This window comes from Durotheca rogersii (assembly GCF_024521655.1).
Source record: "Durotheca rogersii strain YMJ 92031201 chromosome Unknown GGS23scaffold_14, whole genome shotgun sequence".
Taxonomy (NCBI): domain Eukaryota; kingdom Fungi; phylum Ascomycota; class Sordariomycetes; order Xylariales; family Xylariaceae; genus Durotheca; species Durotheca rogersii.
Window position 1 is genome coordinate 644,334 of NW_026251245.1, and position 24,721 is coordinate 669,054.

At 57.2% G+C, this 24,721-nt stretch overlaps 6 protein-coding genes across 6 annotated transcripts; 2 read left to right on the forward strand and 4 right to left on the reverse strand.

Moving 5' to 3' along the window:
* Positions 1-2,072: 2,072 nt before the first annotated feature.
* Positions 2,073-2,967, reverse strand: GGS23DRAFT_113471 (uncharacterized protein). Its single transcript, XM_051511017.1, has one exon. It carries the CDS (start codon positions 2,834-2,836, stop codon positions 2,216-2,218), a length of 621 nt encoding a protein of 206 aa, XP_051370953.1. The 5' UTR covers positions 2,837-2,967; the 3' UTR covers positions 2,073-2,215.
* Position 2,968: 1 nt separating this feature from the next.
* On the forward strand, positions 2,969-4,428 carry GGS23DRAFT_113612 (uncharacterized protein). The gene has a single exon (XM_051511018.1). The coding sequence runs from the start codon at positions 3,446-3,448 to the stop codon at positions 4,202-4,204; it is 759 nt and encodes a 252-aa protein (XP_051370954.1). The 5' UTR covers positions 2,969-3,445; the 3' UTR covers positions 4,205-4,428.
* A 6,983-nt stretch (positions 4,429-11,411) lies between these two features.
* On the reverse strand, positions 11,412-12,987 carry GGS23DRAFT_573416 (glutathione S-transferase domain-containing protein). The gene is made up of 2 exons (XM_051516676.1): positions 12,099-12,987; positions 11,412-11,987 (listed from the first exon to the last, which is right to left on the reverse strand). The coding sequence occupies exons 1-2, from the start codon at positions 12,792-12,794 to the stop codon at positions 11,778-11,780; spliced, it is 906 nt and encodes a 301-aa protein (XP_051370955.1). The 5' UTR covers positions 12,795-12,987; the 3' UTR covers positions 11,412-11,777.
* A 676-nt stretch (positions 12,988-13,663) lies between these two features.
* GGS23DRAFT_114612 (uncharacterized protein) lies at positions 13,664-15,589 on the reverse strand. The gene is made up of 2 exons (XM_051511021.1): positions 14,117-15,589; positions 13,664-14,016 (listed from the first exon to the last, which is right to left on the reverse strand). Exons 1-2 carry the CDS (start codon positions 15,232-15,234, stop codon positions 13,785-13,787), a joined length of 1,350 nt encoding a protein of 449 aa, XP_051370956.1. The 5' UTR covers positions 15,235-15,589; the 3' UTR covers positions 13,664-13,784.
* A 1,874-nt stretch (positions 15,590-17,463) lies between these two features.
* GGS23DRAFT_114424 (AAT-domain-containing protein) lies at positions 17,464-18,893 on the forward strand. Its single transcript, XM_051511020.1, has 2 exons — positions 17,464-17,635; positions 17,738-18,893. The coding sequence occupies exons 1-2, from the start codon at positions 17,600-17,602 to the stop codon at positions 18,800-18,802; spliced, it is 1,101 nt and encodes a 366-aa protein (XP_051370957.1). The 5' UTR covers positions 17,464-17,599; the 3' UTR covers positions 18,803-18,893.
* A 360-nt stretch (positions 18,894-19,253) lies between these two features.
* Positions 19,254-24,104, reverse strand: GGS23DRAFT_114409 (regulator of V-ATPase in vacuolar membrane protein). Its single transcript, XM_051511019.1, has 7 exons — positions 23,667-24,104; positions 21,321-23,600; positions 20,837-21,271; positions 20,534-20,780; positions 20,230-20,480; positions 19,936-20,164; positions 19,254-19,866 (listed from the first exon to the last, which is right to left on the reverse strand). The coding sequence occupies exons 1-7, from the start codon at positions 23,937-23,939 to the stop codon at positions 19,634-19,636; spliced, it is 3,948 nt and encodes a 1,315-aa protein (XP_051370958.1). The 5' UTR covers positions 23,940-24,104; the 3' UTR covers positions 19,254-19,633.
* Positions 24,105-24,721: the final 617 nt, after the last annotated feature.

Sequence of the window (24,721 nt, forward strand, 5' to 3'; positions counted from 1 at the left end):
CCTAAAATGTGAGTGGTAACTTTTCCGACCATGGCTTCCAATATATCCCCCTATCCCGTCCCATGTTGTCCCACGCGTCTAATGCATCTCGCGCCGTCGGAGTGTTGCTGCTATGTATTCCAGGTACCCGTTGTCGACACGCCGCTTAACACCCAATAAATCCTGTCCTGTCCTAGAACTCCGTATCCAGCAGCCCCTTGCTTTTTATTTTTAATCCTTTTTTTTTGTTTCTGTCTTTGGCGAGGTGGGAGAGTGCCGAGGGAAAAGGGAAAAAAAGAAAAAGAAAGAAAAACGAGTCTCGTGGCGGTAAGTTTGCATGATAATACAATCTGAAGTTAAGGAAAAGCCCGTGCTGAGCGTCTAAGCGTGGAGGAAAATCTCGAAATCCAGTGGTGGTATTTTTTAGGAGGGGTTTTAATTAATAAAAAGAAAAGAAAAGAGGGCATCTCGCCAGGCCAGTAGGCGGTTCCGGTCTTCACGGAAGGGCGAGGGAAAATCGGCGGCTTCTTCAGTCTTCTTCAGTTCAGATGTAAGGCGTGGACCTAGGGGATCGTCTAATCATGTGTTCCCATGCCGGCGGTGATCGAGGTCGACAATCAGCTAAGGAGGAGTTAGTAAGGAGCGAAAGACCCCGTCGGCGAAGAGGGTTATTCCATTGGCAGCTGGCAGGGGGGGAAGACGTTGCGCATCGGTTGTACCGTCTGTTTACCAGTTGCATCGGAGGTTGATATGCTGCTGCAACCTGGGGGAGGGTGCCGTACGAAGTGGGGGATTTCCTGGAACGTCGATGGCTACCAGAAGAGGAGGACCCTTGCAGGATCTGCATGGACGAGGGAGTGAGAGGGAAGCTTACAGCACAGTTCATCATGTCTACGTATGAGTTGTTCGTCAGCCCACCGGTTTACGCAAAGCACGTAGTTACGAGACGGGAAGGAAGATAGAGAGATATAGAGAGATAAGAGAGGAGAGGGGGGAGAAGACAGAGAGAGGAGGCGGAGGAAGAGGGGGAAGCGGAGAAGGAGGAAGAGGAGGAGGAGGAGAGAGAGGGAGGGGGGAACTATAACCAACGTACCTTATTTCTAGATGCGTGACATTCGGTGCGCAGACCTTGTTCGTCCGTTCATATACGGAACACCATTTTTGTACTACGAAGCGAAAGTGTTGGCAGCAGTATTCCACCTTGACGGGAATTCGAGTCAGCATCGTCCGCGGGGTCCTGATATCCGCAACGGAGGTGGATCTACCTGAGTATAGTCGCACATATTGTCGACGTGCTTGCTGGCTGGTTTGGAGCTTTCAGGGGGGGTTGTTCTCACGGTGGGAGGTGGATCGGGAGGAAGACGACGAGACAGATTAAGTGTAAGTATAAGTATCGAAAGCAGGGAGACTATGTAAGGGACAGGGTAAAGGACGACAGTGAGAGAGCGAGTGTGAGAGTTGAGCCGCGGTTTTTGTAAGTCACAAGGACCTGCCAATGACAGACCTAAAAGCCCGGGGGGAAGTGATGGGGAGCAAGAGGGGAGGATGTGCTGTAAGAGGTAGGCCAAAGTGCTGGACTCTGTCGTGGGATAGGATCCTAGTAGTAGTGGCAGTGGTGAGTCGTCGTCGTCGTCTCGTCGTCGTCTAGCTTAGAGCAAAGTGGATAGCAGTGAACAAGCCCAAGGTGGGCGGGCACATCTAACTATTTAAACACTTGATTCTGCCGTCGATCGTGCTTGTCAACAACTCAACCCCGAAATAAGTACAGCGCCGGGAACCCTTGACTAGCAGGTGTGCCTGGAATTTCACTATGTAGACCACGCTTCTGTCTTTAAAGGCGCCAAGCCACTTCGCACGTACCCCATCACCAACGATTTTGGATGGGCACCTCGATTCTGTTTGTACCATGATCCTTGCCAGGTGGGAACCATGTAGCGGGTGGATATCGATGTAGGTACTGTGTATGGGATGGGGATGTAAGAGAGGGATGTATGGATGGATGGATGTACCACGAGCCGTATGCGGGCACGCCTCTCTCTCACTCTCTCTCACTCTCTCACTCTCACTCTCTCTTCTCTCTCTTCTCTCTTTTATTTTTATTTTTTATTTCTTATTTCTTATTTTTCAAATATTTTTTTTATCCCGCCCTCTCCTCACCCGTACATATACACATACTTACACGGACTAGGCCTCGACTCGAAATTACTGTAGCAATAGACGCAAGTCTCGGCCTGGATCAACGCGGTGGAGCTGGGAGAGCTGCCGACGACGTATTCCCCCAAGACCCCGTGCCTGCGATTCGCAACCCAGTCGAGGTCGTCTTGCAATGCCTGACAAGGCCGATACACCCCCTTCCCTTCCCCTCCCCCCTCCCTATAATAGACGAATACCATATCCTCCTGGGATCAAAACAACGGACTATTCTCCGGTCCCTATGTATGTAGGTATGTACTTTGTATATAGGTACGTCAGCGACGGTGCTAGGCTGCGTGACGGTGACATTGACGATATTGAGGGAGGGCGGCAGAGAGGGAAAAAGACAAGCTCCATCCCCATCTCTCTCCCACACGCACACATACATACATACACCCATACCAACCCATACCAACCCATAACAACCACAGCCACGCACCCAAGCGACATCGAGACTTGACGAACCCTCCCGACAAGGTTGCGCATCTGATCTAATGCGTCCGTAGACTGCCACTGCGTAGTATAGCAACCTGGCTGCATGGAAGGACGACGCTGCACTCTGCACCCTCTGCATCCACTGCGTAAGGGTCCAATAAGTACTACCGCCTGGCACGGCGAAATCAATAAGCAACACTACCAAGAATCCGGGCCAGGGTCCACACATACCTACGGCCAAAAGAGAGGGAAAAAAGTGCCCGCAGGGAATGACCAGGGAGCTATCACTTGCTGCCGGAAACGAGTCTGTACGCACATGCACCAGCTCTACAAGCTCCTACAGCATACCCACGTAGTTACAAACCTGATAGACGTGCATGTGGCCATGTAGGTATGTCGCGTATTTTTCCGCGGAAGCGCGCGTAAGTGTATGTATGTAAGGATGTCTGTCTGCGTCCAGGTGTCTGTGTGTAGGTATGTGTGTGTGTGGGTGTAGGTATAGGGCCTGAGCGAAGCAGCTGGATCGGTCCATCGTCTACTCTAGAGACTGCAGCAGCAGCAGCAGCAGCAGCAGCAGCAGAGAAACCCTGGCAACAAGTTGTTCTGTTCAATTGGGCACTTGGACGGCGAGAGGAGACGAAATGAGTAGGGTGGGAAGACGGGAAACGGGCTGCTTCGAGAAGCTAACGGTCCGTCTCAACAAACCGAACCAGGCGGAAAGACGAAGAAAAAAAAAAGACGGCGAGTACAAGCTACTAACCAAAGGGACGCCGTCCGCCCATCAGTCTGCTCGTTTACTCAGCGAACTAGGTAATAACACTTGGCGATCTACCGCGTCATGTGTGTGCTTCCATCCAGGTTCCCGGTCGACGGAGGCTTGACGCTTCATACGAGGACCCTCGCCGCAACCGATTTACAGTCAGAGACACTACGCGCGGAGAGAGAGAGAGCGAGAGAGAGAGAGAGAGGGAGGGAGGGAGTTTCTGACTGCGAGAGGCGGACTGAAGGAATTCTGGGACTCCTACAGGCCTGGCCCGGGGTTTCGCAGTGGGCTCACAGCCACCGCTCGCGTGCTGGGGCAGACGATGGTGAATCCCTCCGGGGGTTAGAGCGTCGGCATCACCTACCTGAACCCGTTGGGCGCTGGCCGTCCGCCAATATTGCAAGGCCAGATAGCATCATCGCGATACATCGGGCGATGGCCATTCGCCTACGTACGTGCCTCCCTACGATCACCACACGCGCGCTTCGCGAAGGACACGAGAGAAGCGATGCGCGAGATCTCCCGGCGGCTCCAACGACACAGCTTACCTACGTCGAGTGGCACGCGCTCGCCCGCCCGCTCAATCTCTGTCGAGCAACTACCACCATTGCCGACTTACTCACTGCTCTGTCGATCCGCTCACTCCGACGGGGGGGGGGGGCAGTGACGAGGATCGCGGGAATCCACACTACTTACTCTCTCTCCGTAGGCGGGTTGCGTATGTACATACGTAGGTATCTGTGTCTTGGAGAAGAAGGAAGCCCGACGGTGGACACAGCGCTGCCCAGCGATGGCGCAAGGATTTCGGGATGCCTCCTCGTGTCTCGGCTCTGACGTTTCCTCTGTCTTTCTCGTTCTCGTTCTCGTTCTCCTCTCTCTCCCCCTCTCGCCACCTGCGCCTCTCTCTCTCTGTCTCGAGATCCAGCCCCATATGTCGGGACGGAGAGAAAAGGCAGCGAGAGTCAGAGGGCATCAGCCCCGAGGGTCCGCACGTGGGCCACCCACGGCCACCTGGAATGCTTTGGGCCCTCGATTCGGTGTCGCCAAGCGCTACACCCCTGGCCAGTCCCACGAATGACGGCCGAAATTGGAGCCAACGAAGGCTTCCAGAAGGCCGAACCGATTCCACATCCAGCTATACTGCCGCCTCAAGGGTTCACGGCAGTTTGAAGCGTTTCCTTCTTTCAGTTAGCAGCCTTCGGAACCCACTCGCCTTGCCGACAGACGCTTCGGGAGGACCACCGCCGTCGACTCTCAGGAGAAACTGACATGTCATATTTATCAACTGTCGCACGCAAGGAGAGAGAAAGAAGAAGAAAGAAGCGAGGCGGGAATACGATTGTCCAACATGGCAGCATACCACTCATCGCTGCGCGACTTACACGTTATTCTACGAGGGGACCGCCTTAGGATTTGATATGTTACTGTCCCCCTCTGACGACTTTGTCGCCTCCCGCATCCCGCACATCCCGCATCCCGCCTCTCCCCCTCTCCCCTCCTCTCTCTCTCCCCCATCCTCGGCGGCAAGTAGGCACGCATGTGCATAGATTACATGTGGCTGGCTATTCATAGCTTCATAGCTCTCCTCACCTAGATACGAAGCAGCGTTCGCGTCGCCGTGGACCGATGCTCGTTATTCCCTCCCTCCAACCACGAGGCGGCCCGCATACGGCTTGGGCGCCACTGTCCAGTGAGCGCAGGGGGGGCTATGAATAACTCGAACCCGTCGAGCTCGACGTGAGGCTCCGCGAATCAGCACCTCGCGCGCGCCCGCGATTCGTTTGGTGAGGCTGAGGTGGGAGTAAGGGGAACAAAACGAAGACGATCAATGAGGTCTCGACGACGTGGTTATCGAGCCGGCCACGTGTCTTGGCCGTCCGCACCCGACGAGCATCCCACCCCCCTCTCTTTAGCTGTGTGGATCGGCTTGGGTAGCCCGTCAGAGGCCCGACGCACAAAGCGAGTAGACCACTTACATCACAGGTTACGGAGAACGCGGAGTCGTGCTGTAGCGCGTGCGTATATGTAGGATGTTGTCTAAAACCCAGATCCGATGCCTCTTGATGATTCAGACTTGCGCACACCACCTACCTGCTTTCTCGGGCCCTCACTTGTACCCATCCCTTGACCTTATCCTAGAAATTTGACATGCCCTTTTTTTTTAATCCCTCGCAACCGCGCTCGGTCTTAAGATATTATCCATGCTAAGCCCGTACGGGGAGGGTACCACACGGAAGACTCATCATTACCATGCTTGGTTTCCTTTCCTTTCCTCGTCACCCCCCCTTCTCCCTCTTTGGATATGAGATAGTCATGATGCCGTCGTCCTCCCCCTCCTCGCAGATTGACGTGTGGGCGTGGCGTATCCGGGTTCGACACCGCGCTGAGCTATGATCGGCGGCACCGTCGCCCCGTCACGTCAGCTGGCCTAGCTGTGGGAACAGACCTCTGGGGCCCATTATACCACCGCCGCCACCACCTTCTCGAGTGGGAACTCGAAAGGAGACGACTCGGCATTCGCGAGGGGGGAGAGCCGAACAGAAGGGCTAGAAGCCCGCCAAGTGGTCTCTTCCTTGGGAGACATCGATGCCCAACCAATAATGGCCGACCCAGTGCAGCGTCTCGGGTCGCTTAAAGTTGTGCGAATCCATGTTGCCGGAATGAATATGGCGCGCAAAATCATATAAAGCCGGCTCCACCGCAGGGCAAGGGGGCGGAGTCTTGGACGGAGAGAGAGAGAGAGAGAGGAAGAGGGAGGGAGACGTGCACACACCACGCTCACACAGACGAAAGAGAGTGAGGAAAGCCGGCTATGAAACGAAACACCAAAACCACCCGAGCAAGCCCTCAGCGCCGTTGAACTGGCTAGGCTCACTTGGGAAGCTCCAGCCGTCGTCAAAGGTCCGCATAGTTAGGAATGCCCGGGGACTAAGTCGGGATCGTCGGTGAAGACTCACGATCTGCTTACTACGTAGTAGGTACCTCGCCGCCCCTTTCTCCCTGTTCTACATACCTGCCATCGTCATCATCGTTTGCCTCCGTCTCTGTGCATCTCCCCTGCGGACGCAAGCGTAGCCCGAGGCCAACACACGCCGCAGCGCTGTCCGGTTCCTTTTTGCTCGACGTGAGACAGTCAGGTCGGCACTGCGTGTCTTACGTTCGTAGGCGACTAGGGGCGGCCCGTTCCATTCATAATACCGGCTGCTGAATGACCTGGTGTTTCGGTAGCACGTACAGTACCGTGATATCACCGCCAGGGAATGATGAGATGAACATCCGTACGTACATACATACGCGGACAGGATCAGGGGTTCTCACGTGCATGTTTATTCTCATATCGGCGAGTCAGTACGTAGGCAAGTACGATAGCCATGCTACCTCTGTGTGAGGGTATACCGGGGAGTGTGTGAACTTGTACAGACGAATATACTACATAGTGTGTGTGTGCCCAAACAGCAAGCATCGCCAAGGCCTTTTAAGGGGTTCACCAGTCCGAGTCGAGAGCCGGGTCGCCGACAGGGTAATTTAGAGTAATTTAGTCCGGTGCGAAAAAAAAAAATTGGCAAAAAAAAAGAGATCGAAAATTCCGTCGAAGGTCGTATTTTGAAAATGATTGCCCTTCTTTTTCTCTGGTTCGAGCCGAATCGTGCACTTCCAATATCGAATATAACGCAGAAAATTACCGAATTCGAAGATCTCCCAACCCGCGGAGAAGTACGTAATTGGCTACTAAGACGATGAGATAGATACTCATAGATCCCTGAGAAGACAAGGCGGCAACGGAGACACATACTAATAGTACACACGCAGAGAAAACCCTCCGCCCAGCCATCCTAGCCAACCAAGCCGCAATATTGATCGGCATGGGCCTTATTGACCCAGACAGACAGACAGGCGGCGAGAACAGCAGAGAGAGAAGCAAAAACGGGGCTGCCGAGGCTGTCGCGTTCAAGCTTTCCAAATCATCCCATGGACCGTAGGTACGGGTTATACTGGGATACGCTGCCGTGCCCTGCTGGGACTCCACAATCACGCCTGCGTACCTACGTGAGCGGTTTCGTGGTAGGCCGGGGTAGTGGGAGACGGCTCTGTATGGCCAGACTGCCTCTAGAACCAGCCTCTCTCTCTCTGTTATTCTCTCTTTTCCTCCTTCTCTGCCTCATCCTCCAGTTCCCACGTGCGAGGACCGGGCCCAGCCAGCCAGACGAGCCGGAGCCAGCCAGGGCAGGACAGGATAGCACGGGGCGGCGGGCGAACCTGGGATGTAGCAGAGTGAGTCAGTCCCGGTGCCGTATACCGACGAGACAGGCTCGACGCCTGACTCGAGACATACATACATGCGATAACAGACATATGAGTAGGTAATACGGACATGCATACCGTGTCTACACGTAAGCATGGGTATCTATATACGTGCCACCTTGGTGTTGCATGCTTTAGGGGAAAATAGAGAGAGAAGGGGGGGAAGAGGCCAAGACCAATAACAGGTTAATTATTGCACAACAGCCTCATAAACCCGTGTATGAAACCGGCCCTTTTGAGGACGTCGCAACAACGAAACACAAGCTTCACCTTCATCACCGGCATCATCCTGTTCTTCTTCTTGTTGCTGTTCCTATTCTTGTTCTTCTCCGTTGGTGCCGAGGGCTAGCAGCTAACCAAACAGCTCTCCGGCTCCCCTCTCCTCTCCTCCTCCTCTCTCTCTTACTCCCAACACTGGTTTTTTTTTTTTTTTTCTTCTCGACCCAAACGCGCAGATTACGATTCCACCATTCCCGCTGTCGACCCAACTCGACCTAACCCGGGACTGTTCATTCATCTGGTACGTAGGTATGGGTTATCCGTGCTCACCGCTGTGGGGTATAGGGCGGAAATATTACCGTGCTGTCGATTCCCTCGTTTTGTTTCCGTCTCTCTACTACTATCGATGTAGGTACGGTAGCCGGGTAGCAGCACGGCACAGCATCAGCATCAGCAGCAGCACCTAGTATGTAGCTATTGTCAACTGAAACCCATAATAAGGCCTAGACCTGCGCTGCCCTACCATCACCGTCTTCTTCTTCTTCTCCTCCCTTCCCCTCTCTATCCTTTATTCCCTCGTAGGGGCCAATTCGGCCAGCTAATTCGCACCCAAGAGTTGAATAGTCCAACTTGGCACTGCGACCTCCCAAGGCACGTCGTCACGTGTTGGACCCAGAGTCGTCGCTCCAGTGGTTTTGTGATATCTGACAGCTCCCAAGCTGCCCATTTCCGTTCCTGGCGAGAGGACCCTCGCGATGCTAGTGCAATATTACTCCTCTCTCGCTCTCTCGCTCTCTCTCTAGTTAGCGCGCGTGTTGCCCAAGGTTCGTGTAGGTGCCAGTGCAAGTAGCATGCGTGTTAGTGCGTGCGGGAAGAGGGAGGATTCAGGATTTTTCGCTGTCGTTAGGTTTTGGGAACAGAGGACACCCACGGACGGGATAAGGGCTCCACGACAACGCACTCCAGGATCACCTCCCCCCTCCCCCCCGTTCCCCTACCCTCTGGTTTTCTCGGCATCGCGAGTTGGAGTCGATAACGCACACCATTACCACCGTCACCACCAACCACCAACCACCCCAACCCATGCGAAGAGGAGGTTAGAGATTGGGCACGGAGAGAAAACGAAACCGGCGTGGGGGGGTGAGGGGCGGAGGGGCGCGGACCCATCTAGCAGGGCGATCGCCGTGAGGCTACGGCGCGATCTACAGACCTGCATCCATCACAGGCCTGAGGTGAATGAAGAAGAATGAAGGAGGACTTCTACATACATGAAGCAGTGTAGCATCACAACCTCTCTTGCCCCCCTTTCCCCCCTCCCCCCTTCTACCAACTCGCCTAGCGCCCTTGCGAGCCGCCGTTTTGGTGCCTCGTCCGCGCTGCTTGATTCGCTACCAGAGACGGCCGCGTCAGGGAACCATACCATCTGACCTCCTCCCTCGCACATCGCGCGCGCGCGCAGCGTCGCCAACCCGGGATCGCATGCGCAGCGTCAGAGCCGAAACGAAACACAGGACTGCGAGGGTGCGAGGGCAGAGCGTAGCAGGGCAGGTCGGCATGTCGGCAGCCAGAGCGACTCCCTGCGGCATAGCGGGAATCACGATGTGCGGATCCGTCCGAAATTGGTCGCCCCGAGTTTCCAGGGCTTTGCAGCTTTTCTTTCTTTTTTTTCTTTTTTTTTTCTTTCCCTTCCTCCTCAACTCCATCCAGCTCTGTCTCCTCCGTCCCCTCCGGGCCCTCCTCCCCTACCCATTCGCTTTCTCTTCCTTTTCCATCCTCTGCTCATCTCCTCTTGCTGCCGACACGCCTGCCTCCCTGCGACACATGTGACCGGGGCCTCATTTCTCAGGAAGTCATTTGACGGCCGCATGATGTGAGACCTGGCCTTGGCGGGGGGAGGGGGAGACATGGAGTCACGATATACCCGGCTAGACTTTTTCTTTCTTTATTTCGATTCCTTTTGCTAAATTCAGGGTCCAATAACTGTTAGCTGGGATTCTTTTTTTTCTTCTTCTATTCTCTTTCTTTTCTCTGTCGTGTCCCGCAGAGCGTCACGAGAAAGTCCCGCGCCCTTCTAACCCCCCCCCCCCCTCCCCTCCCCGCGCCCCCCGGCGCGCGCGGAGCAGCTCTCGAGGTCCGATGCGTCATCATCCTATGGAAATGCCCCGGACAGCTCCTGGCCCAGAGCGAGACAGACAGGAGACTGGGGCAAGGCAAGGGGAGAAGGCCGTCACGCAGGGCAGGGCAGGGCAGAGTCGCATCGCAAAGGAGTCCCGGTCGGTCGTAGGATGTGATGCGATGCGGCACGCTGCATACGGATTTCTTGTCGTTGCGCGTCTGAGGCGGGGGAGGAGGAGAGGGGGTAGAGCCTCGGGACCGCCGATAGGCGCGTGCCCTCGCCCATCACCCGTCACCCGCTGCTAGCCAGCGACGTGGGCTGCGTCTGGGGACTGTTTCGCCTGGCCGAATCCGGTGGCGGGTTCGGATCCAGCCAGCCAGCCGAGCGCCGTGGAAAGACCTCGCCTCGTTACGGGGCTATCCTGGGCCTCCCTCCAAGGCGGGCCCGGCTCGGGCAGGCCAGAGAGGAGATCCGCCCTCGTTTATGGTCCGAAAATGCGGCAGGCAGCGGTTCTGCACGGCCTACGTCCGATTCCCTCCTAACCGCAGGTACACCATCTAGGACGTGAGGGTTGATGGAACTCTGTCACTTGGACACCAAGAGAGGGAACTCTTCGAGCCACGGCGGTACGATTCGTCCCCAAGTCGCCTGTTTTTCCTCTTTAGCTCAAGAGACCTGTCACATTTTTCTCTACTTGCCTACTGGTAAGCCACCCGTCTCACCCGCATATTCCTGCCTCGAAGCGGTTGGGAAGGTCTCTAGTCGCCCGTCTACTTGCCTAACAACGGCTAGCTAGGACGGCTAGTAGGATACAGGTAGGATAGCGGCTGGCGCGTTGACTCGAGACCCTAGTTACGTAAATCGAGCTTCGCGATAGAGTCGGGACGGGACGACGTCTAGCGCTCGTCTGGCGGTCAAGACCGGTGTAGGGAGGGTGTGATCCGATGGACATCCGGACAGGAGTAAGTAGGGGTGGAAACACATAGCAAAACACCCATTGGCCATCACGAAGGAGAGGTAACATGCAATAGCTCGGGCTAAGGGACTCAGTCGCCCGGTATACCTACTCGGCGGAGATTTTTAAACTTCCGGCACGGGCAGCCTACTCAGTAGAAGTCGAGTTCCGTAGAGTCACGTTGACTCCATCGATCCCATCTTCCTCAATCGTACTACTACAATACTCGTGAGTGCCACCGGTTTCCGTCCTGGTCTGATGTCAGCGTGATGGGTGCCTATCACGCTCGAAAGGCATACGTGAAGCCGATGTATGGAACTACGATACCACGAGTGATAGGCTCCTACGTCAAGTCGTCGTTCTGTGCATGCGAGGCCCCTCGTTTGAGTCTCTTCATCCATCTCTAATCATGCACCTGTGAGGTGCCGTGGCAACTTGCTCACTTATCAACAGCCAGCCATCCGTCCAGCAGGTGAGTCACTAAGGCCGAAATAGGGGGCACCCTCTGTGGATCTGGGAGCAAGCTAGAGCCGTCCATGGCGTGCGTGGCCATCGCTATTAAATTTACTAAGAGATCATAAGCATGGAGGACGCAGGTTGGACACAACTGTCTTCTGAAACTTATATATCGAGCTGAGGCCTAACCCGAAAGAGAAAGCAGGACAGCCGCCTTTTCACCTACGGAGCATCACTTTAGACGGCACCTCAATTGTCTCACGGAGCCTATCTAATGAGCAAGAACATCTACCCTCGTTTTCTCTCAAGGCTATCCCAATCCTCGCATCTCCCTTTTTCTGGGCTCTTTCGCCGCTCGATCAGTCTCGGCCTTCGGGGCCGAAATCAAGCTCCTCGTAGTAGCGGTAGATACCGTTCGAATAGTCCTGGCGCCTCTTGCTGGCCAGGTACGCCTGGATCCGGGGCCTTTCCTTGACCGCACTGTACAGCTTGAAGACGTGGGCGTACTTGCCCGACTTCTCGGCAGCCGAGGTGGCTTTCCGGAAGGCGAACTTGACGCCGTCGATGCACTGAGGGCTTGTCAGCGTCTGTAGCTGCCTACCGCCCTAGATGTCCCACCACTAATCGCGATGATCATCGTTTCCAGAGGGGTGCGAGAAGGGAGAGTAGGGAGAGGTTACCTGAAATAGCACTAGGTCGGCATAGGTCAGCTGGCCACCGTAGAGCCACGGCCCCTCGCCGCTGGCCTTGCCCTGGAGCACGCGCTCGAAGTAGCCGAGGAACTTGGGAAGGCGGTTCTCGACGTAGTCCTTGCTCCTGCGCTTTGCTTCTTCCTTCTGGTCCTCGTAGTACAGGCTCGAGGCGATAGGGTGGTGGCAGTCGTGGACCTCGTCGCTCAGGCCGTCGAGGGCAGTGAGCGCCAGCCCATTAACCTTGTACAGGGCGTCCGGGTGGGCTTCATCCTCCTCGGACGGCACCAGTCCCAGCCGCGGCCCTAGGTACAGCAGGATGTTGGAGGTCTGGGAGATGAGGAGGTCGCCGTGGCGGAGGATGGGCGGCGCGAGAGGGGGCGGGTTCAGGTCGTCGCCTACGTTGCTTTCGGCGATCTGAGCCGCCACCTCGCTCACACCATTCTCGATTTGTGCCGTGTCCGTGTAGGCAGCGCCAGCCTCCTCGAGGGCTAGACGGACGTGCTCGCCGCGACCCGGGATGCCGGGCCAGTATAGGAGCTCATAAGGCACATCCTTGGCCGACTTCTGGCGCTTGAGAGCGGACATGGCGGGACGATAGAATCGGGGGACAGGCTGGATTCGAGGATATGCCCTGCAGGCGGCTCTGGGGATCAAGCGAGAGGGGAGCAACTGAGGTCTCAGCATAAAGAGTAAGCGGTAGGCAGGAGTGAATTTGTCAGAGTCGACGTCGAGGGAGAGAAGGGATAAGAAGGCAACGAAGGAGGGGAGCTCGAATGATTACACAGCCACCTTACACCCGAGATACACCGCATAAAGGCATACTACCACCCATAGTTGCATGTGGGATGTCGAAGGTAGGGAGAGGTGGGAGGAGCGGGGAGAGGCGGGGGAGCTTCCCACCCTCTCTGGGTGCGTCTATCGTATATAAGTATATATCTATATACCTATACATCTATATACATCTAGCAGATACGCTCGGCCGCCGCGTTAGCCCCGGCATACATCGAGGAGGTACCTGAATAGACGGCGTCGGCATTGGGGTCGGACCGGAGAACGGTACCTTGCATAAGGTGATGTGCATAAGGGGTAACAACAGGTAGGAACCTGGGAAGGATTGTGATCTGCTACCACCTATCCGTTATTATACATCGTTATACCTTATTATACGCAGTGCCTGGTTACAGGTTGCATGGAAGGTCACGGGGGTTACGTACCTGACGTTTCTCGCAGGTCGATTGCAGTATGCCATCACATAAAGGGGCCCATTCTCATACGAGACGGCGAGAGCAATGCGTTTCTCTACCTATATACGATAAGTAGTCATACAAGAAATCTATGTTTCTATAGATATCTACGTGCAAGTGTGCTTAGTTATGCTTATCGAAGTCATTCCATGCGCAGGATTCGCGTTGCCGTCGAATTCGGGCAATGATAATGCTCACCGTCATCTACCTATGATTATATGATTACGATCCTCGTGGTACCAAGCAAAACCTAGGAACCGACAAGTCCATCCCGTCGCCTGCCGATACTACCTATGCCACCTACATACCTAATAGAATAGGGGTATCGTGGGGAGAAAAGGGGGAGAAAGGAAAAAAGGAGACCGATATACAGAGGCGAGCGCGCCCTTCGCAGCAACTGACTCCTCCGCGCGCCGACGGCCCATCGCGCCTACACGGCGACCCCGGGGACCCCGGCAACCCCAGTAACCCCGGCGACCGCGTCCCGGACGATGCTCTCGCACTCCGCCGGGTCCGTGAAGACGTGCCATACGCCCCGCGGTATGTCGTGGAAGGCTTTCTCGAACCGCTCCGGCTCGTTCTTGGCTGCGATGCCCAGCGCCGCGATGTCCTCTACCTTGCGGATCAGGATCAGCCGGACCCAGCCGGGGTGCGCGCGGTAGCTATATGCTGCGGTCAGCCGGTCGCGTCCACGGACAAATAAATGGGCGAGCACGAGAGAGACGAAAAAGAAAAGAAAAAAACAGAATGGCTCAAACTCACATCTCGCCGTACGCCTCCGGGTCCGACTGCGTCGAGTCGCCGACGCAGATCATCTTGCGGCGCGGCAGCCAGCGGCGGATCTTGTTCATCGCCGCCACCTTGTAGTCCTCGGTGCCGACGGTCAGCGTGGTCAGCAGGCCCGGCAGGCTCGTCCAGCTCGCCTCGCGCAGGATGATGGTGCCGTGCGGGAAGTGCTGCTCGCGGAACTCGCGCAGGAACGGGTACAGGTTGTACGGCGACGCCGAGAGGTAGAACCACGGCGGCGGCGAGGGCGACTCGCGCCCGGCGTCGTCGTCGTCCGCCGCCGCGCCCCCGCCCTCGCCGCTGCCCGCTGCCGGCCCCGTCGAGATTGCCGACGCGATCGCGCGGTACAGCTCAGGCATGCCGGGGCAGGCCTCGGGCCGCTCGAGGAAGGTGGTGCGCAGGATACCGACGGGGTCGCTCGTCTGCGTCACCTTGATGGTGTCGTCGATATCGGAGATGACGCCCCAGCCCTCGGGCCCGGCGAAGAAGGTGCGCATCTCGAGGATGCCGTCGGCGCCCTTGGGCACGCGCGCGAACGTCGGCACGAGCGCGCCGGCCCACGCGCCGTCCGGGTCGTCCGGCAGCGTCCGCACGTCGGTGCTGATGCCGTTGCGGCCGCCCGGGCCCAGCTTCAGCGGCGTGCGCCCCGCCTGCAGCACCTTGACGCGCGCGCCCGGCTTGACGTCCCGCACGAACGGGCACACACGCTCCTCCACCGTCGGGTAGTCCGGGTCGTCCTCGCCCAGGCCCACGAGCCTGGCCACCCCCGCCACCGCGTCGACCACGGCGCACGACGCGTGCTGCGAGAAGGCCGCCGCCGTGAACTCAGCCTCCCACCGCCCCGTCCGCGCGTTGCGGTACGCCGTGTTGTCCAGCAGCCACACCGTGTCCTCGGCCGTTATCGGCCGCGGCAGCGGGTTTTTACGCCCCAGGTAGGACAGCAGGTACCGGGCCCGGTCCGAGGGCGACGGCGCGGCCGGCGCGAGCGGCGAGAAGGTCGGCAGCGCCCGCTCCGTCTCGTCGAAGTGGCGCTCCTGTCGCGTGCGGTTCTGCATATCGGTCGCCCCCGTGTACTTCTGGCGTGTCCCCGGCATGTCTGGTTTCCGCGCTCTCTCTCTACTTCGTTTATTTCCTCTCTGGCTCTTCGGAGAAACCGATCGATTTATCTCGCGGGCCCTCGTGTTGATTATACTATTATTATGCCGAACAGCAGCAGCTGTGGTTCTATCCGGTGAGGTATAGGCGATTGACAGGCTCGTGGAAGCCAAGGCGTTGCGAGTTGGTGACGTCGTCGCGTGACCTCGCGACTATGCTCACGAGTCTCTGTAGCAAGCGAGGGGGGAGAGACACCGTGACACGGACGAGAAACCGAGCGAGAGAATGAGGAAATTGATGGGCAGGCCTCTTCCTGGTCTTAAATACTCAGCTAGTGGCTTTGTAGACACGTCGGCAGCGACGACATCTCTCTGGTGGTATACGATGCGAAGGGGGGGTGTGGGCGACTCAGCCCAACCCTCCCTCCGCAGATCGCATCGCCGACTGCCTCCCCGTCTCGTGGCTCCCCTTCCCTCGCCGAAGCTGAGTCGACCTTAGTCGGTGGCAGACAGGGGATGGCGGCAAGTACGTGGACTCGTACGTGGGCTCTCGCAATGCGGAACTTGCCAGCTCATACGTAGCGAAAGAAAAGGAAGGGCTCGGTATTGGCGCATCTCAACATCCGCGACTTCTCTCTAACGGCTTGGCGGGAGAGTTGGTGGACCGGGGCCTGTCGCAGCCACGAACATCTACACCGGCGTGGTAGCGGGCGTGTTTTAGGTACGAGGTGCACTGCGGTGGACCTACGAGGGTGAAGATACGAGAGGAGAAGAAGGGCAAAATACGGACGGATAGGAGCTGCTACTACGTACATACCCACGTAGAAACGGTCGACGATGGTCCTGGCCTGGCGGAGTGGGCGGTGGACGGGGGATAGCAACCAGCTGATGTTTAGCTACGGTGTGCGTAGCAACAAGTGCCTGTGTATGCGAAAGGCCGGATACCTAGCGTTGCCGCGGTTCCTACGGCGCCTTAACCACTCCATGATATTGATCGACGGCAGGGCAAAACGAAGCAAACCGGCAACTGATGCTCGCTTGACTTTGCGGCAGGCCAGCGCATTTTGACGAGATTCGTGAGAAGAACTGGTCTGCGCATTCGCCTACTTCATAAAATAAGTAATCTCTATGTATAAATGCGTAAGCTCGCGTAAATCTGCATATGCAACTAACGAGGTGCTGCGGACAGAAAATGGCAATTACCTAGCCTTGTTCGTCCCACTAGTCATACGAATAATGAAACCCTTCATCAGTAAGTCACCTCGGGGCGACGAAACTCGACTTTTCCTGATGCCCCGTTCACTGCGTTTCGCAGAGCAGGCCGTTGCTGATGCGGCTCAACCGCTGTGGAATGATTTGCTGGAGAGGTAAAGGGCGGCATGGAACGAGACCGTCACCCCCCGACTGGTTGAGATGGAGATTCTTGAGCTCAACGTCGAACCAACATCCCTTCGGCACGAAACATGAGCCAAACCAAGAAGAGGATTTAGAAGTGAAAAATTTCCTTCCTCTGCTTCACCTGAGTTCCTGTCGAGAATGTATCCTTTTGCACCCTTCAACGCTCTCTACCAAGACACGTCCTCATGCCTTCCGAATCCGGTTCAGGACGACAGATCTCGACCGAGACGAATCACTCTCGACGACGGGTGAAGCGTGTCAATCCAAAGCCAAGTCTGTTTGAGCTTGCCATATTCTAGGTACCTAACGGCTGAGGAGAGACGAATTACCTACCCTGCATGCGGCACCGCGAAGCGCAACTCCAAGGTGTCGTCGCTCTCGTCTTGGTTTCGAATCTCTCCTCCCAAGGTCAGCTTAGCTATACCTAGGTAGGTAGAAGTATAGGGCAGGGAGGCAGGTAGGTATCGTCAGATTCAAGACGGCACAATATTCCACCTGTCTACGCGCCCTTGGCCTATACAGAATTACTCATCCACATCGACACGCACGAAGGGCTCCCGCCTCGCGCTCCTTCGGGAACTCGACGCTCGCTTGGTGAATCCGCCATTGGACGCAGTCCTCCGCAAGCAGATCCCACGTCGCATCCCTCCAGCGTCGCTATCCGGCTCCGCTTCCCCCCCTCCTCTCTCAGCATCGGGAATTTGTCATCACGTAGGGGTGCCACTCGCTATCGCGCTCGCGACACCATCGACTATCGCGCGATGCCTGTCGGCTCAGGGTGAACGAGCAGCGCAACACGCCCAAGAGTGCCCATCTCTTCTTCTACTCCACGGCTCTCTCTCCCTCTCTCTCTACTAGGTAACACCCCGGGGCTGCCGACTGGAAATCCGTAGATAAATACCTACCTAGGTATAAATAACATCTGCCTACCTACTTATCTACACTCGAAGCACGCAGCCCCGCTACCATGCTCGAGATCTGGTGCAGCGGCACGCCCCACGAGGTAGGTACCGCTTTTCTGGGGGCAAAATTGTGGCCAGCGTCCCCGTCCCCCCCCTCCCGCGCGGCTTTTCACTATAGCGCATGCTAACCGGGCCCTCTCCAGATCGGCCTCGCGCACGGCCGGCAGGCCAAGGACAAAGTCGCTGGCTCCGTCGCGTTCTACAAGCAGCTGTTCCAGGAGACGTGCGCGCTGGGCTGGGACGAGGCGCTGCGCGAGGCCGAGCGCTACGTAGCCCCGCTGGAGGCGCTGGCGCCGCGGCACCTGGCCGAGATCCGCGGCATCGCCGAGGGCGCCGCGCTGCCGTTCCTCGACGTGCTCGCGCTCAACGTGCGGTCCGAGATCAACTTCGGGCTCTTCACCGACGAGGCTGCCGGCCGCGGCCGCGACGTGCCCAGCGACGGCTGCACCAGCCTCGGCTGGCTCGTGCCCCCCGGCGACGGCGGCGGCGGCGGCGGCGGCGCCTCCTCCTCTTCCTTCCTCAGCCAGAACTGGGACTGGCGCGCCGAGCAGGCCCCCCACCTCGTCGTCTGCCACATCGCCCAGCCCGGCACGGCCATCCCCGACCTCGTCATCGTCACCGAGGCCGGCATCGTCGGCAAGATCGGGCTCAACGCCGCCGGCGTCGGCGTCGGGCTCAACGCGATCCGCTGCCGCGGCGTCGACCGCGCGAAGCTGCCCGTGCACCTGGCGCTGCGCGCGGTGCTGGAGGCGCCGTCGCGCGCCGAGGCGGTGCGCCGCATCCGCGCGGCCGGCGTCGCCGTCGGCGCGCACCTGCTGGTGGGCGACGCGACGGGCGCGACAGGGCTCGAGTGCACGAGCTGGTGGGTGCGCGAGCTGGCCATGGACGCGCGCGGCCGCGTCGCCCACTCGAACCACCTGACGCTGGCGCACCCGGACGTCGAGGAGCCGCCGTGGCTCGCCGACTCGCCCGCGCGCCTGGCCCGCATCCGCGCCCTCACCGCCGCCATCGCCCGCCCCGACGCCGGCGCCCTCTTCGACGTCTACAAGGACCTCGACGGCTACCCCGCCTCCATCAACCGCAAGCAGGAGGGCGTCTCCAAGTCCCAGACCCTGTTCACCATCATCATGAACCTAACGGCCAAGACCGCCCAGGTCACCTTCGGCCGCCCCACCGAGTACAGCACCCGCGTTTTCCTGTCGTTCTAGGATGGGGAAAGGAAGGCTTTGCTGGGCCGGACCGGGGCTGTTGTCGGGTGCGCTGTCTCGTACAGAAATGACGATCTAGGTGTATCGACGCTATCGCGGGTTCCTACCTCTGCGGACACTACGAAAAAAAATTGGTAAGGAGGTGGGTAGGTAGGTAGCGAAGTAGGTAAGGAGGTGGCAGTATGATGGGCGAGGAGCGAGAAGCTAGACAATCACGATATGCTAGCGGTCTCAACCTTGCTGTATCGCCATATAGAGGGGGATGTCTGAGTATATATAGGTTATCGTCATCTTCCGACCACCGTCGTCACCACCGCCACCACCAGTACGATTATCACGGACACCCACAAGCGCCAGGGCAATTGTCTATTAGCGTTATATGTATATATTTTATGTACCTATTCCACAGACACCGGCCTCTATTTCTCATCATCCGCTGGTTCCCTGGGACGCCGAATATCTGCTAGCGCAGGCTGTACCGATACCCTGACGGTATCCAACCGCACGGCGTTTATTTATCTTCCACTGCTCTCCTCCCTCCTTCGTCCCCCTCCCCCCGCGCGTACTGTGAGTCGTAGGAACCACGGTCGTTACAAACTACGATCAATATACATCGGATGCGCTGCCAGAATATATCCCGCGGCCCCCTTTTACTAGTACACCCACATTCTCTCCATCCATGTGCAACCAACCAACCCCTCTCTCCCCCGAGCAGATACAAAGGCGCCGCTTGCCTCCCAAATACCCGCGCGACGTCCGTGTCCGAGCCGGGCAGGTTCCCGCGATGCTCTCTGCGCCCCAAGCCGCCCCCGGCTGCAGTGACAGACCAGCTTAGAAACCGAAGCTGTCTAGCAGCGAATCGGCGTCCGGCTCGACGAAAACGCTCGGCGGCGGCTTGATGGCGCCGTGGCCGCCCGTCTTCATGTCGCCGGGAACCAGCGAACTCATGGGCATGTCCTGCACGACGATCGAGCCGCGGCGCCGGAGCAGCTTTCTGGGGTCGATGTCCCCGTCGATGTTCAGAGCCGCCGGCGGGGCGTGGCGGAGGAACTCCCAGTTGCGAACTGCGCGATAGTCAGCGAACGGAATCTCGCACACGTGGTACCGAGGGAGATGCGAGACGCGATACCCACCTAGGTCGAGGCCGAGGAGATCGCAGCCCATGCGGTCGTACAGCCTCGCGTTGTGCAGTACGAATTCCCACTCCGTCCTAGGCGTCACCTTCGATGCCCCGTGGAGCGTCTGCAGAGTCTTCTGTCGGAGCTGGGAGTACAGCACGATGAGCGCCGGGTCGTCCGTTAGAAACGACTTCGCGTCCAGGCCAGCGGAGGGGGGGGTCTCCAGAAATGTATACACCGGTGTCTTTTTTTCCCCCTCAATTAGCTTTCTGCTTGCTCGTGGAGAGGTCGTAGTGTGAGACGACTTACCACCAGAGCGCGAACTGCGATATCCCGACGCCCTAGCATCCAGAACGCCCACGAAGCAAGCCAACGGTTACCTTCCTGAGCCGCGAGATCAAGCACCTCGTTCTCGAGCAACCTTCTCAGCGTTGGACCGCTGTCTCCTTCATACACCCTCGTAATAGCGATAGCGAGTTGGAGGTCTTTGATCTGGTTCAGACACACGTTCACCGCGTCCTGCAAGTGGCCGGCCAGAAGGAAGAAGGCGGCGGCGTACGCTAGATGTCGTCACATTAGCGCCGTTAACTCCGAGGAATGCCGGGAGACATACCGAAACGACGCTTGCTGAGCAGAGCATACGCATTTTTCAGCGCGGTCGTTTTCCATTTGGGGTCTTCAAAGTTGTTGGCCAGGAGCCTCTGGGTTGCCCCCTGCTCTTTATTCCAAGTTGCCATACGCCACAGCCCTTGAAGGACGGCCTTCCTCTTCAGGGCGAGGTAGAAGAGGCTGCAGTCCACGGGGTTTTTCACATCGTTCTTCGTGTACTCGTTACGAGCCACGATCTCGAACTGTGCTTTCTAGGAATTAGTTAGAGTGGCAGTCCTACTAGAACTATACGTCAAGTCGAACTCACCACGGCTGCTTCGTCCGTGAGCCACATGAACATCCCGCTCTCCCTTGCGTCCTCCCAGAGAATTGTGTTGTGGCACTGACGAGATACGAAATCGACGAGTATATCCTGGCTGATGGAATGGTACGCCCAGTTGATTTCCCTCCACGACATGTGTATTTCGTTAGTTCTCCCCTTTCTCAGCGCGTGCTGTCGGAAGAACAACATGAATCTGGCGCCATTCTCGTCCATCGAGCGACGCTGCTCCTCTACAATCCCTGCGCATTCGACGATATCGAGCAATTGGATCTGTTCATGGCCGGAAAGCTGGGGCACCGTTACTTTCTGAAGCTTCTCGCATATAGACAATGCCACGTCTTCCGTGAAAGCTTCGTCGTTGTCATCGAACGTTGCTTGGGATACGAAAAACGACGAGTGGCCATTATTTGACATGGTTTCCTACGTACTCAGTTAATACAAAATCAAATCGTGATACCAAACCACTCACCGTTTTGCTCATGTAGAGTTCCGCGAGATCGAGGCCTAAATAATCGTCGATGGCTTCTCCCCTTACGTGGTACTTTAGTGTGTGGTTCAAAGCTAGCAGTATACGACGAACGACGGCGTGCTTCCCCGCCACTATGCACTGGCTCAGGAACTGAGGGTGGAAGACTGGCAAGGGGCCGTTCAGTCTTTGGGTGACGTCGAATAAGTCTCGGATCCCATCCCTACGGTGAGGTACGCGCGCGTTCAGGATGAGCCGGTCGGTCGTTTCGAACGTCCTATCGTATAAGAAGAGCTGGTGACCAGCACCGACGACTAGATGGCCGTCGCTAAGCCAGGTGGAGTCTCCGATGGGGTGCGGCGTAAAATCCCGGGTGTTAATCTCGCGAATCAGCGCCCAAGCTGGGCCCTTGTTTAAGTAGTCGAAGCGCAGTTGCGAGAGGAGAATGATGCGATATGGGAAGCCGACGGCAAGCATGGACTGCGAGTCTGGGGTGGATGTCCAGTCGAGATCCTGCACCGTGTTAAGGCTCTCGAAGTCTTGCTTGTACTCCAGACGGGCCCCTCGGATATCCCAGATGGTTAATTCAGAGCGATCGCTGTTCACGAGGGCGGCTATCTTCATCGTACTCCCGCTAACCAAAGCGGGTTCCGACACGCCTGTCTCCATCGAAGATGTCGACAGCCACTCGACTTGGTTTCGCCCTCGAGAAACTCTAGCGGTCCAAAACTCCACGCGGCCCTCGTGCGTATACGAGACCGCAACGTCGCGAGCAAATACGTCGAGGAAGCCGGATATTACGGGCGAGGCGCCGGCCGGGTCCACGGGCAGAACGTAGGCGAGGTCCCCGGCGTCATCCAACTGGAACCTGCAGAACTCCCAGAGGTGTTTCCCGTTGCTATTAGCTGGGGCGTTGGGAGCATTGTCGTTATGCAGCGGTAGATGAAGCTCCCAGACTATTCCTTGTCCTTCCGAAGTGACGGTTGCGAGATGCGCAATGGAGATCTCGTCTACTCTCTCGCGAGGGAGAACGAGGATACACAGAGGCTTGCCACGGATGCTGAACTCACAATCGGCGAGCAACCTATGAGTTGTCGAGGTGCAGTCCCACACCGAGATGCTATCGTGATGCAGGAAGACAACAAACCTGCCGCCCCTAATCAGACATATTCGATGTATATGCCGCTTCTCCGGAATGACGTTGTGGCGCAACAGCTTCATTCGGGAACCTGCGGTGTGTCGCCAGACGATGCCTTCTCCCTGTTCCGTCCTCGATACGATCGCGCGCCCGCTGAAGTTCCGCACAATCTTCTTGATCGAGGCGGAGTGTCCGGACCAAGTGGCGCGGGGAATTAGACGGTGCTTCGCGCCGGGGGTCGGGTCGAGGAAATCGGCGATGCTGCTCTCGAACACCAGCACTTTTCCATCGAAGTGATGGAACAGCATGTGTAGGTTTCCCGCATGTTTATTGCAATACGTGAGGATCTCGACATGCGGTTCGCTCGTCGTCGACCCCAGAAAATCGAAGTCTTTCGACTTGACATCGGCAATGTTATCCACGTTCCCGGCCCCCCTGGACTTGCTGCTCACGTTCTCTAAAGCCCAGGACGACATGCTTCCGTGCCCGTCAAAGACGACGCAGATTTCCGTGTCCCTGTTCGCGATGGAGAGCAGGTACTGGAGAGCGACGTCGTCCTTTTCTTGATCATCCCCCCTTTCTTGAACCGCCCTCTCGGTAGCGCAAGCGAGATCTCGCTGGCCGATGATGAGCGCCCACCTCGACTTGTATGTAGGCGCGCCCGGCTCGTCTCGTATCGCCGTCGTCAGGTTGAGCTTGCCCCATTGGCGCAATGCCTGGCAGCCGAAACTATCAGCGCCGGTCCATACGCGCATGAAATTGTCGACGCAAAACGTGTAGAGGACATTTTCGATCGTCTGGCCGACATGCAGTGGCCGCCGCCATTGTATACTCGTAACCGCTCTCGGGTGTGGTAGGTAACATAATTCGAAATGCGCTTCCTCGGAGCCAAAATTCAGCCGCCGCCACACCTTGACTAGACGATCGTGGTATCCGACCGAAGCAATACACGACGAGTCGTATGAGAGACTCGCCGCTTTCGCGGGGCTGGCCAATTCTTGGTGCCAGCGACAAAAGGCGGGCGTCGAGGCGGTGTCATAGAGGCAGAGGGCGGATCGGCCGACGAGGAGCTCCTCGACGTTTCCCCAGGACAGCGTGGCGGGTGTTGAGCCTTGGCCAACTTCGAAAAATGTTTGTAAAGCCCACTGCGCGCACAATCAGCGATGCGGTATTTCGGAGGGGGCCGGCTTTCTCAGACTAGGGTAAAGCACCTTAGGCGAGTCATCGTCACCGTAACTCAGAGGCCGGTAGATTCTCACGGTCGCACCGGTAGACGCAGCTATCTTGCCCGAGACCTCGTCGAAGGCGACGGCCTCGAGCTTCCGCTCGTCATTGTCATATATCGTCTGGAGGACGGTTTCGGGGCCGGAGAGGATGGCGAGAGCGTTGCCGGTGATATAAACGACGACACGCTTGCTATTCCAATAACCCGTAGACACAGCTTGAAGACTGGCTTCGGGCTGGCCAGGAAGGACTGCCCTCATACTATCGTCGCGAGTCGCTCGATAGGGGGGACATGTCTATCGGAGGGAGGAGAGTCGCGGATCGTCGGTGTCGAGAGGTCTCTCAACCCGAGAGAGAGGGCGCGTGGGTATGGCCCCGGTGGCCCAGGATCCAAAGTCGGTCGGACTCGTATTCTCGAGGGGAGTTTCGACGATGTGCGGTATCGGTGGTGATGGAGAGGAGGGACGGCGGAGAGACGGCGACGACAGTGACAATGGATTGATTTGACAGAGGCGTCTGCGTGTACCAAACCCGGATTAGTCTAATTACCGCAGAGGCGTCGGGGATAAGGGATCGAGGAATAGCTGGCTCTAGTGAGGCCCAAGGTTGGTCTGATTCTCCATACCTGCTGTGCCTTCGTGTTGTAGAGCTAACCAGGTCTGTGGGAGGGAGGAGGGAGGAGGGCGATGCCGTGTCGAAATAGAAAAGGAAATAAATAAAAAAAGGCGTTGGATGGATGGCTTCACCTCCGTGCCGAAATCAGATGCTCGCTCCTGCTGCTGCACCTGCCCGGCAACTTCGCGTCGGTTTGCGACTGCAACATGACGTGAAGCGGGTCCTACAGCTGCCTACGTGTATGCATATAAGAATAACCCCCTCTTGACGCACATCGCCTATCACGGTATTGCGCTATCACACTATACTGAGATTCACAGCGATAGTCATGTGGGTAATATGCAAGTAACGTATATATATATATATATACGTATATACCTATTCTATGATCACGATCGGGGGGTATCCTCGACATCATTCCGCGGCT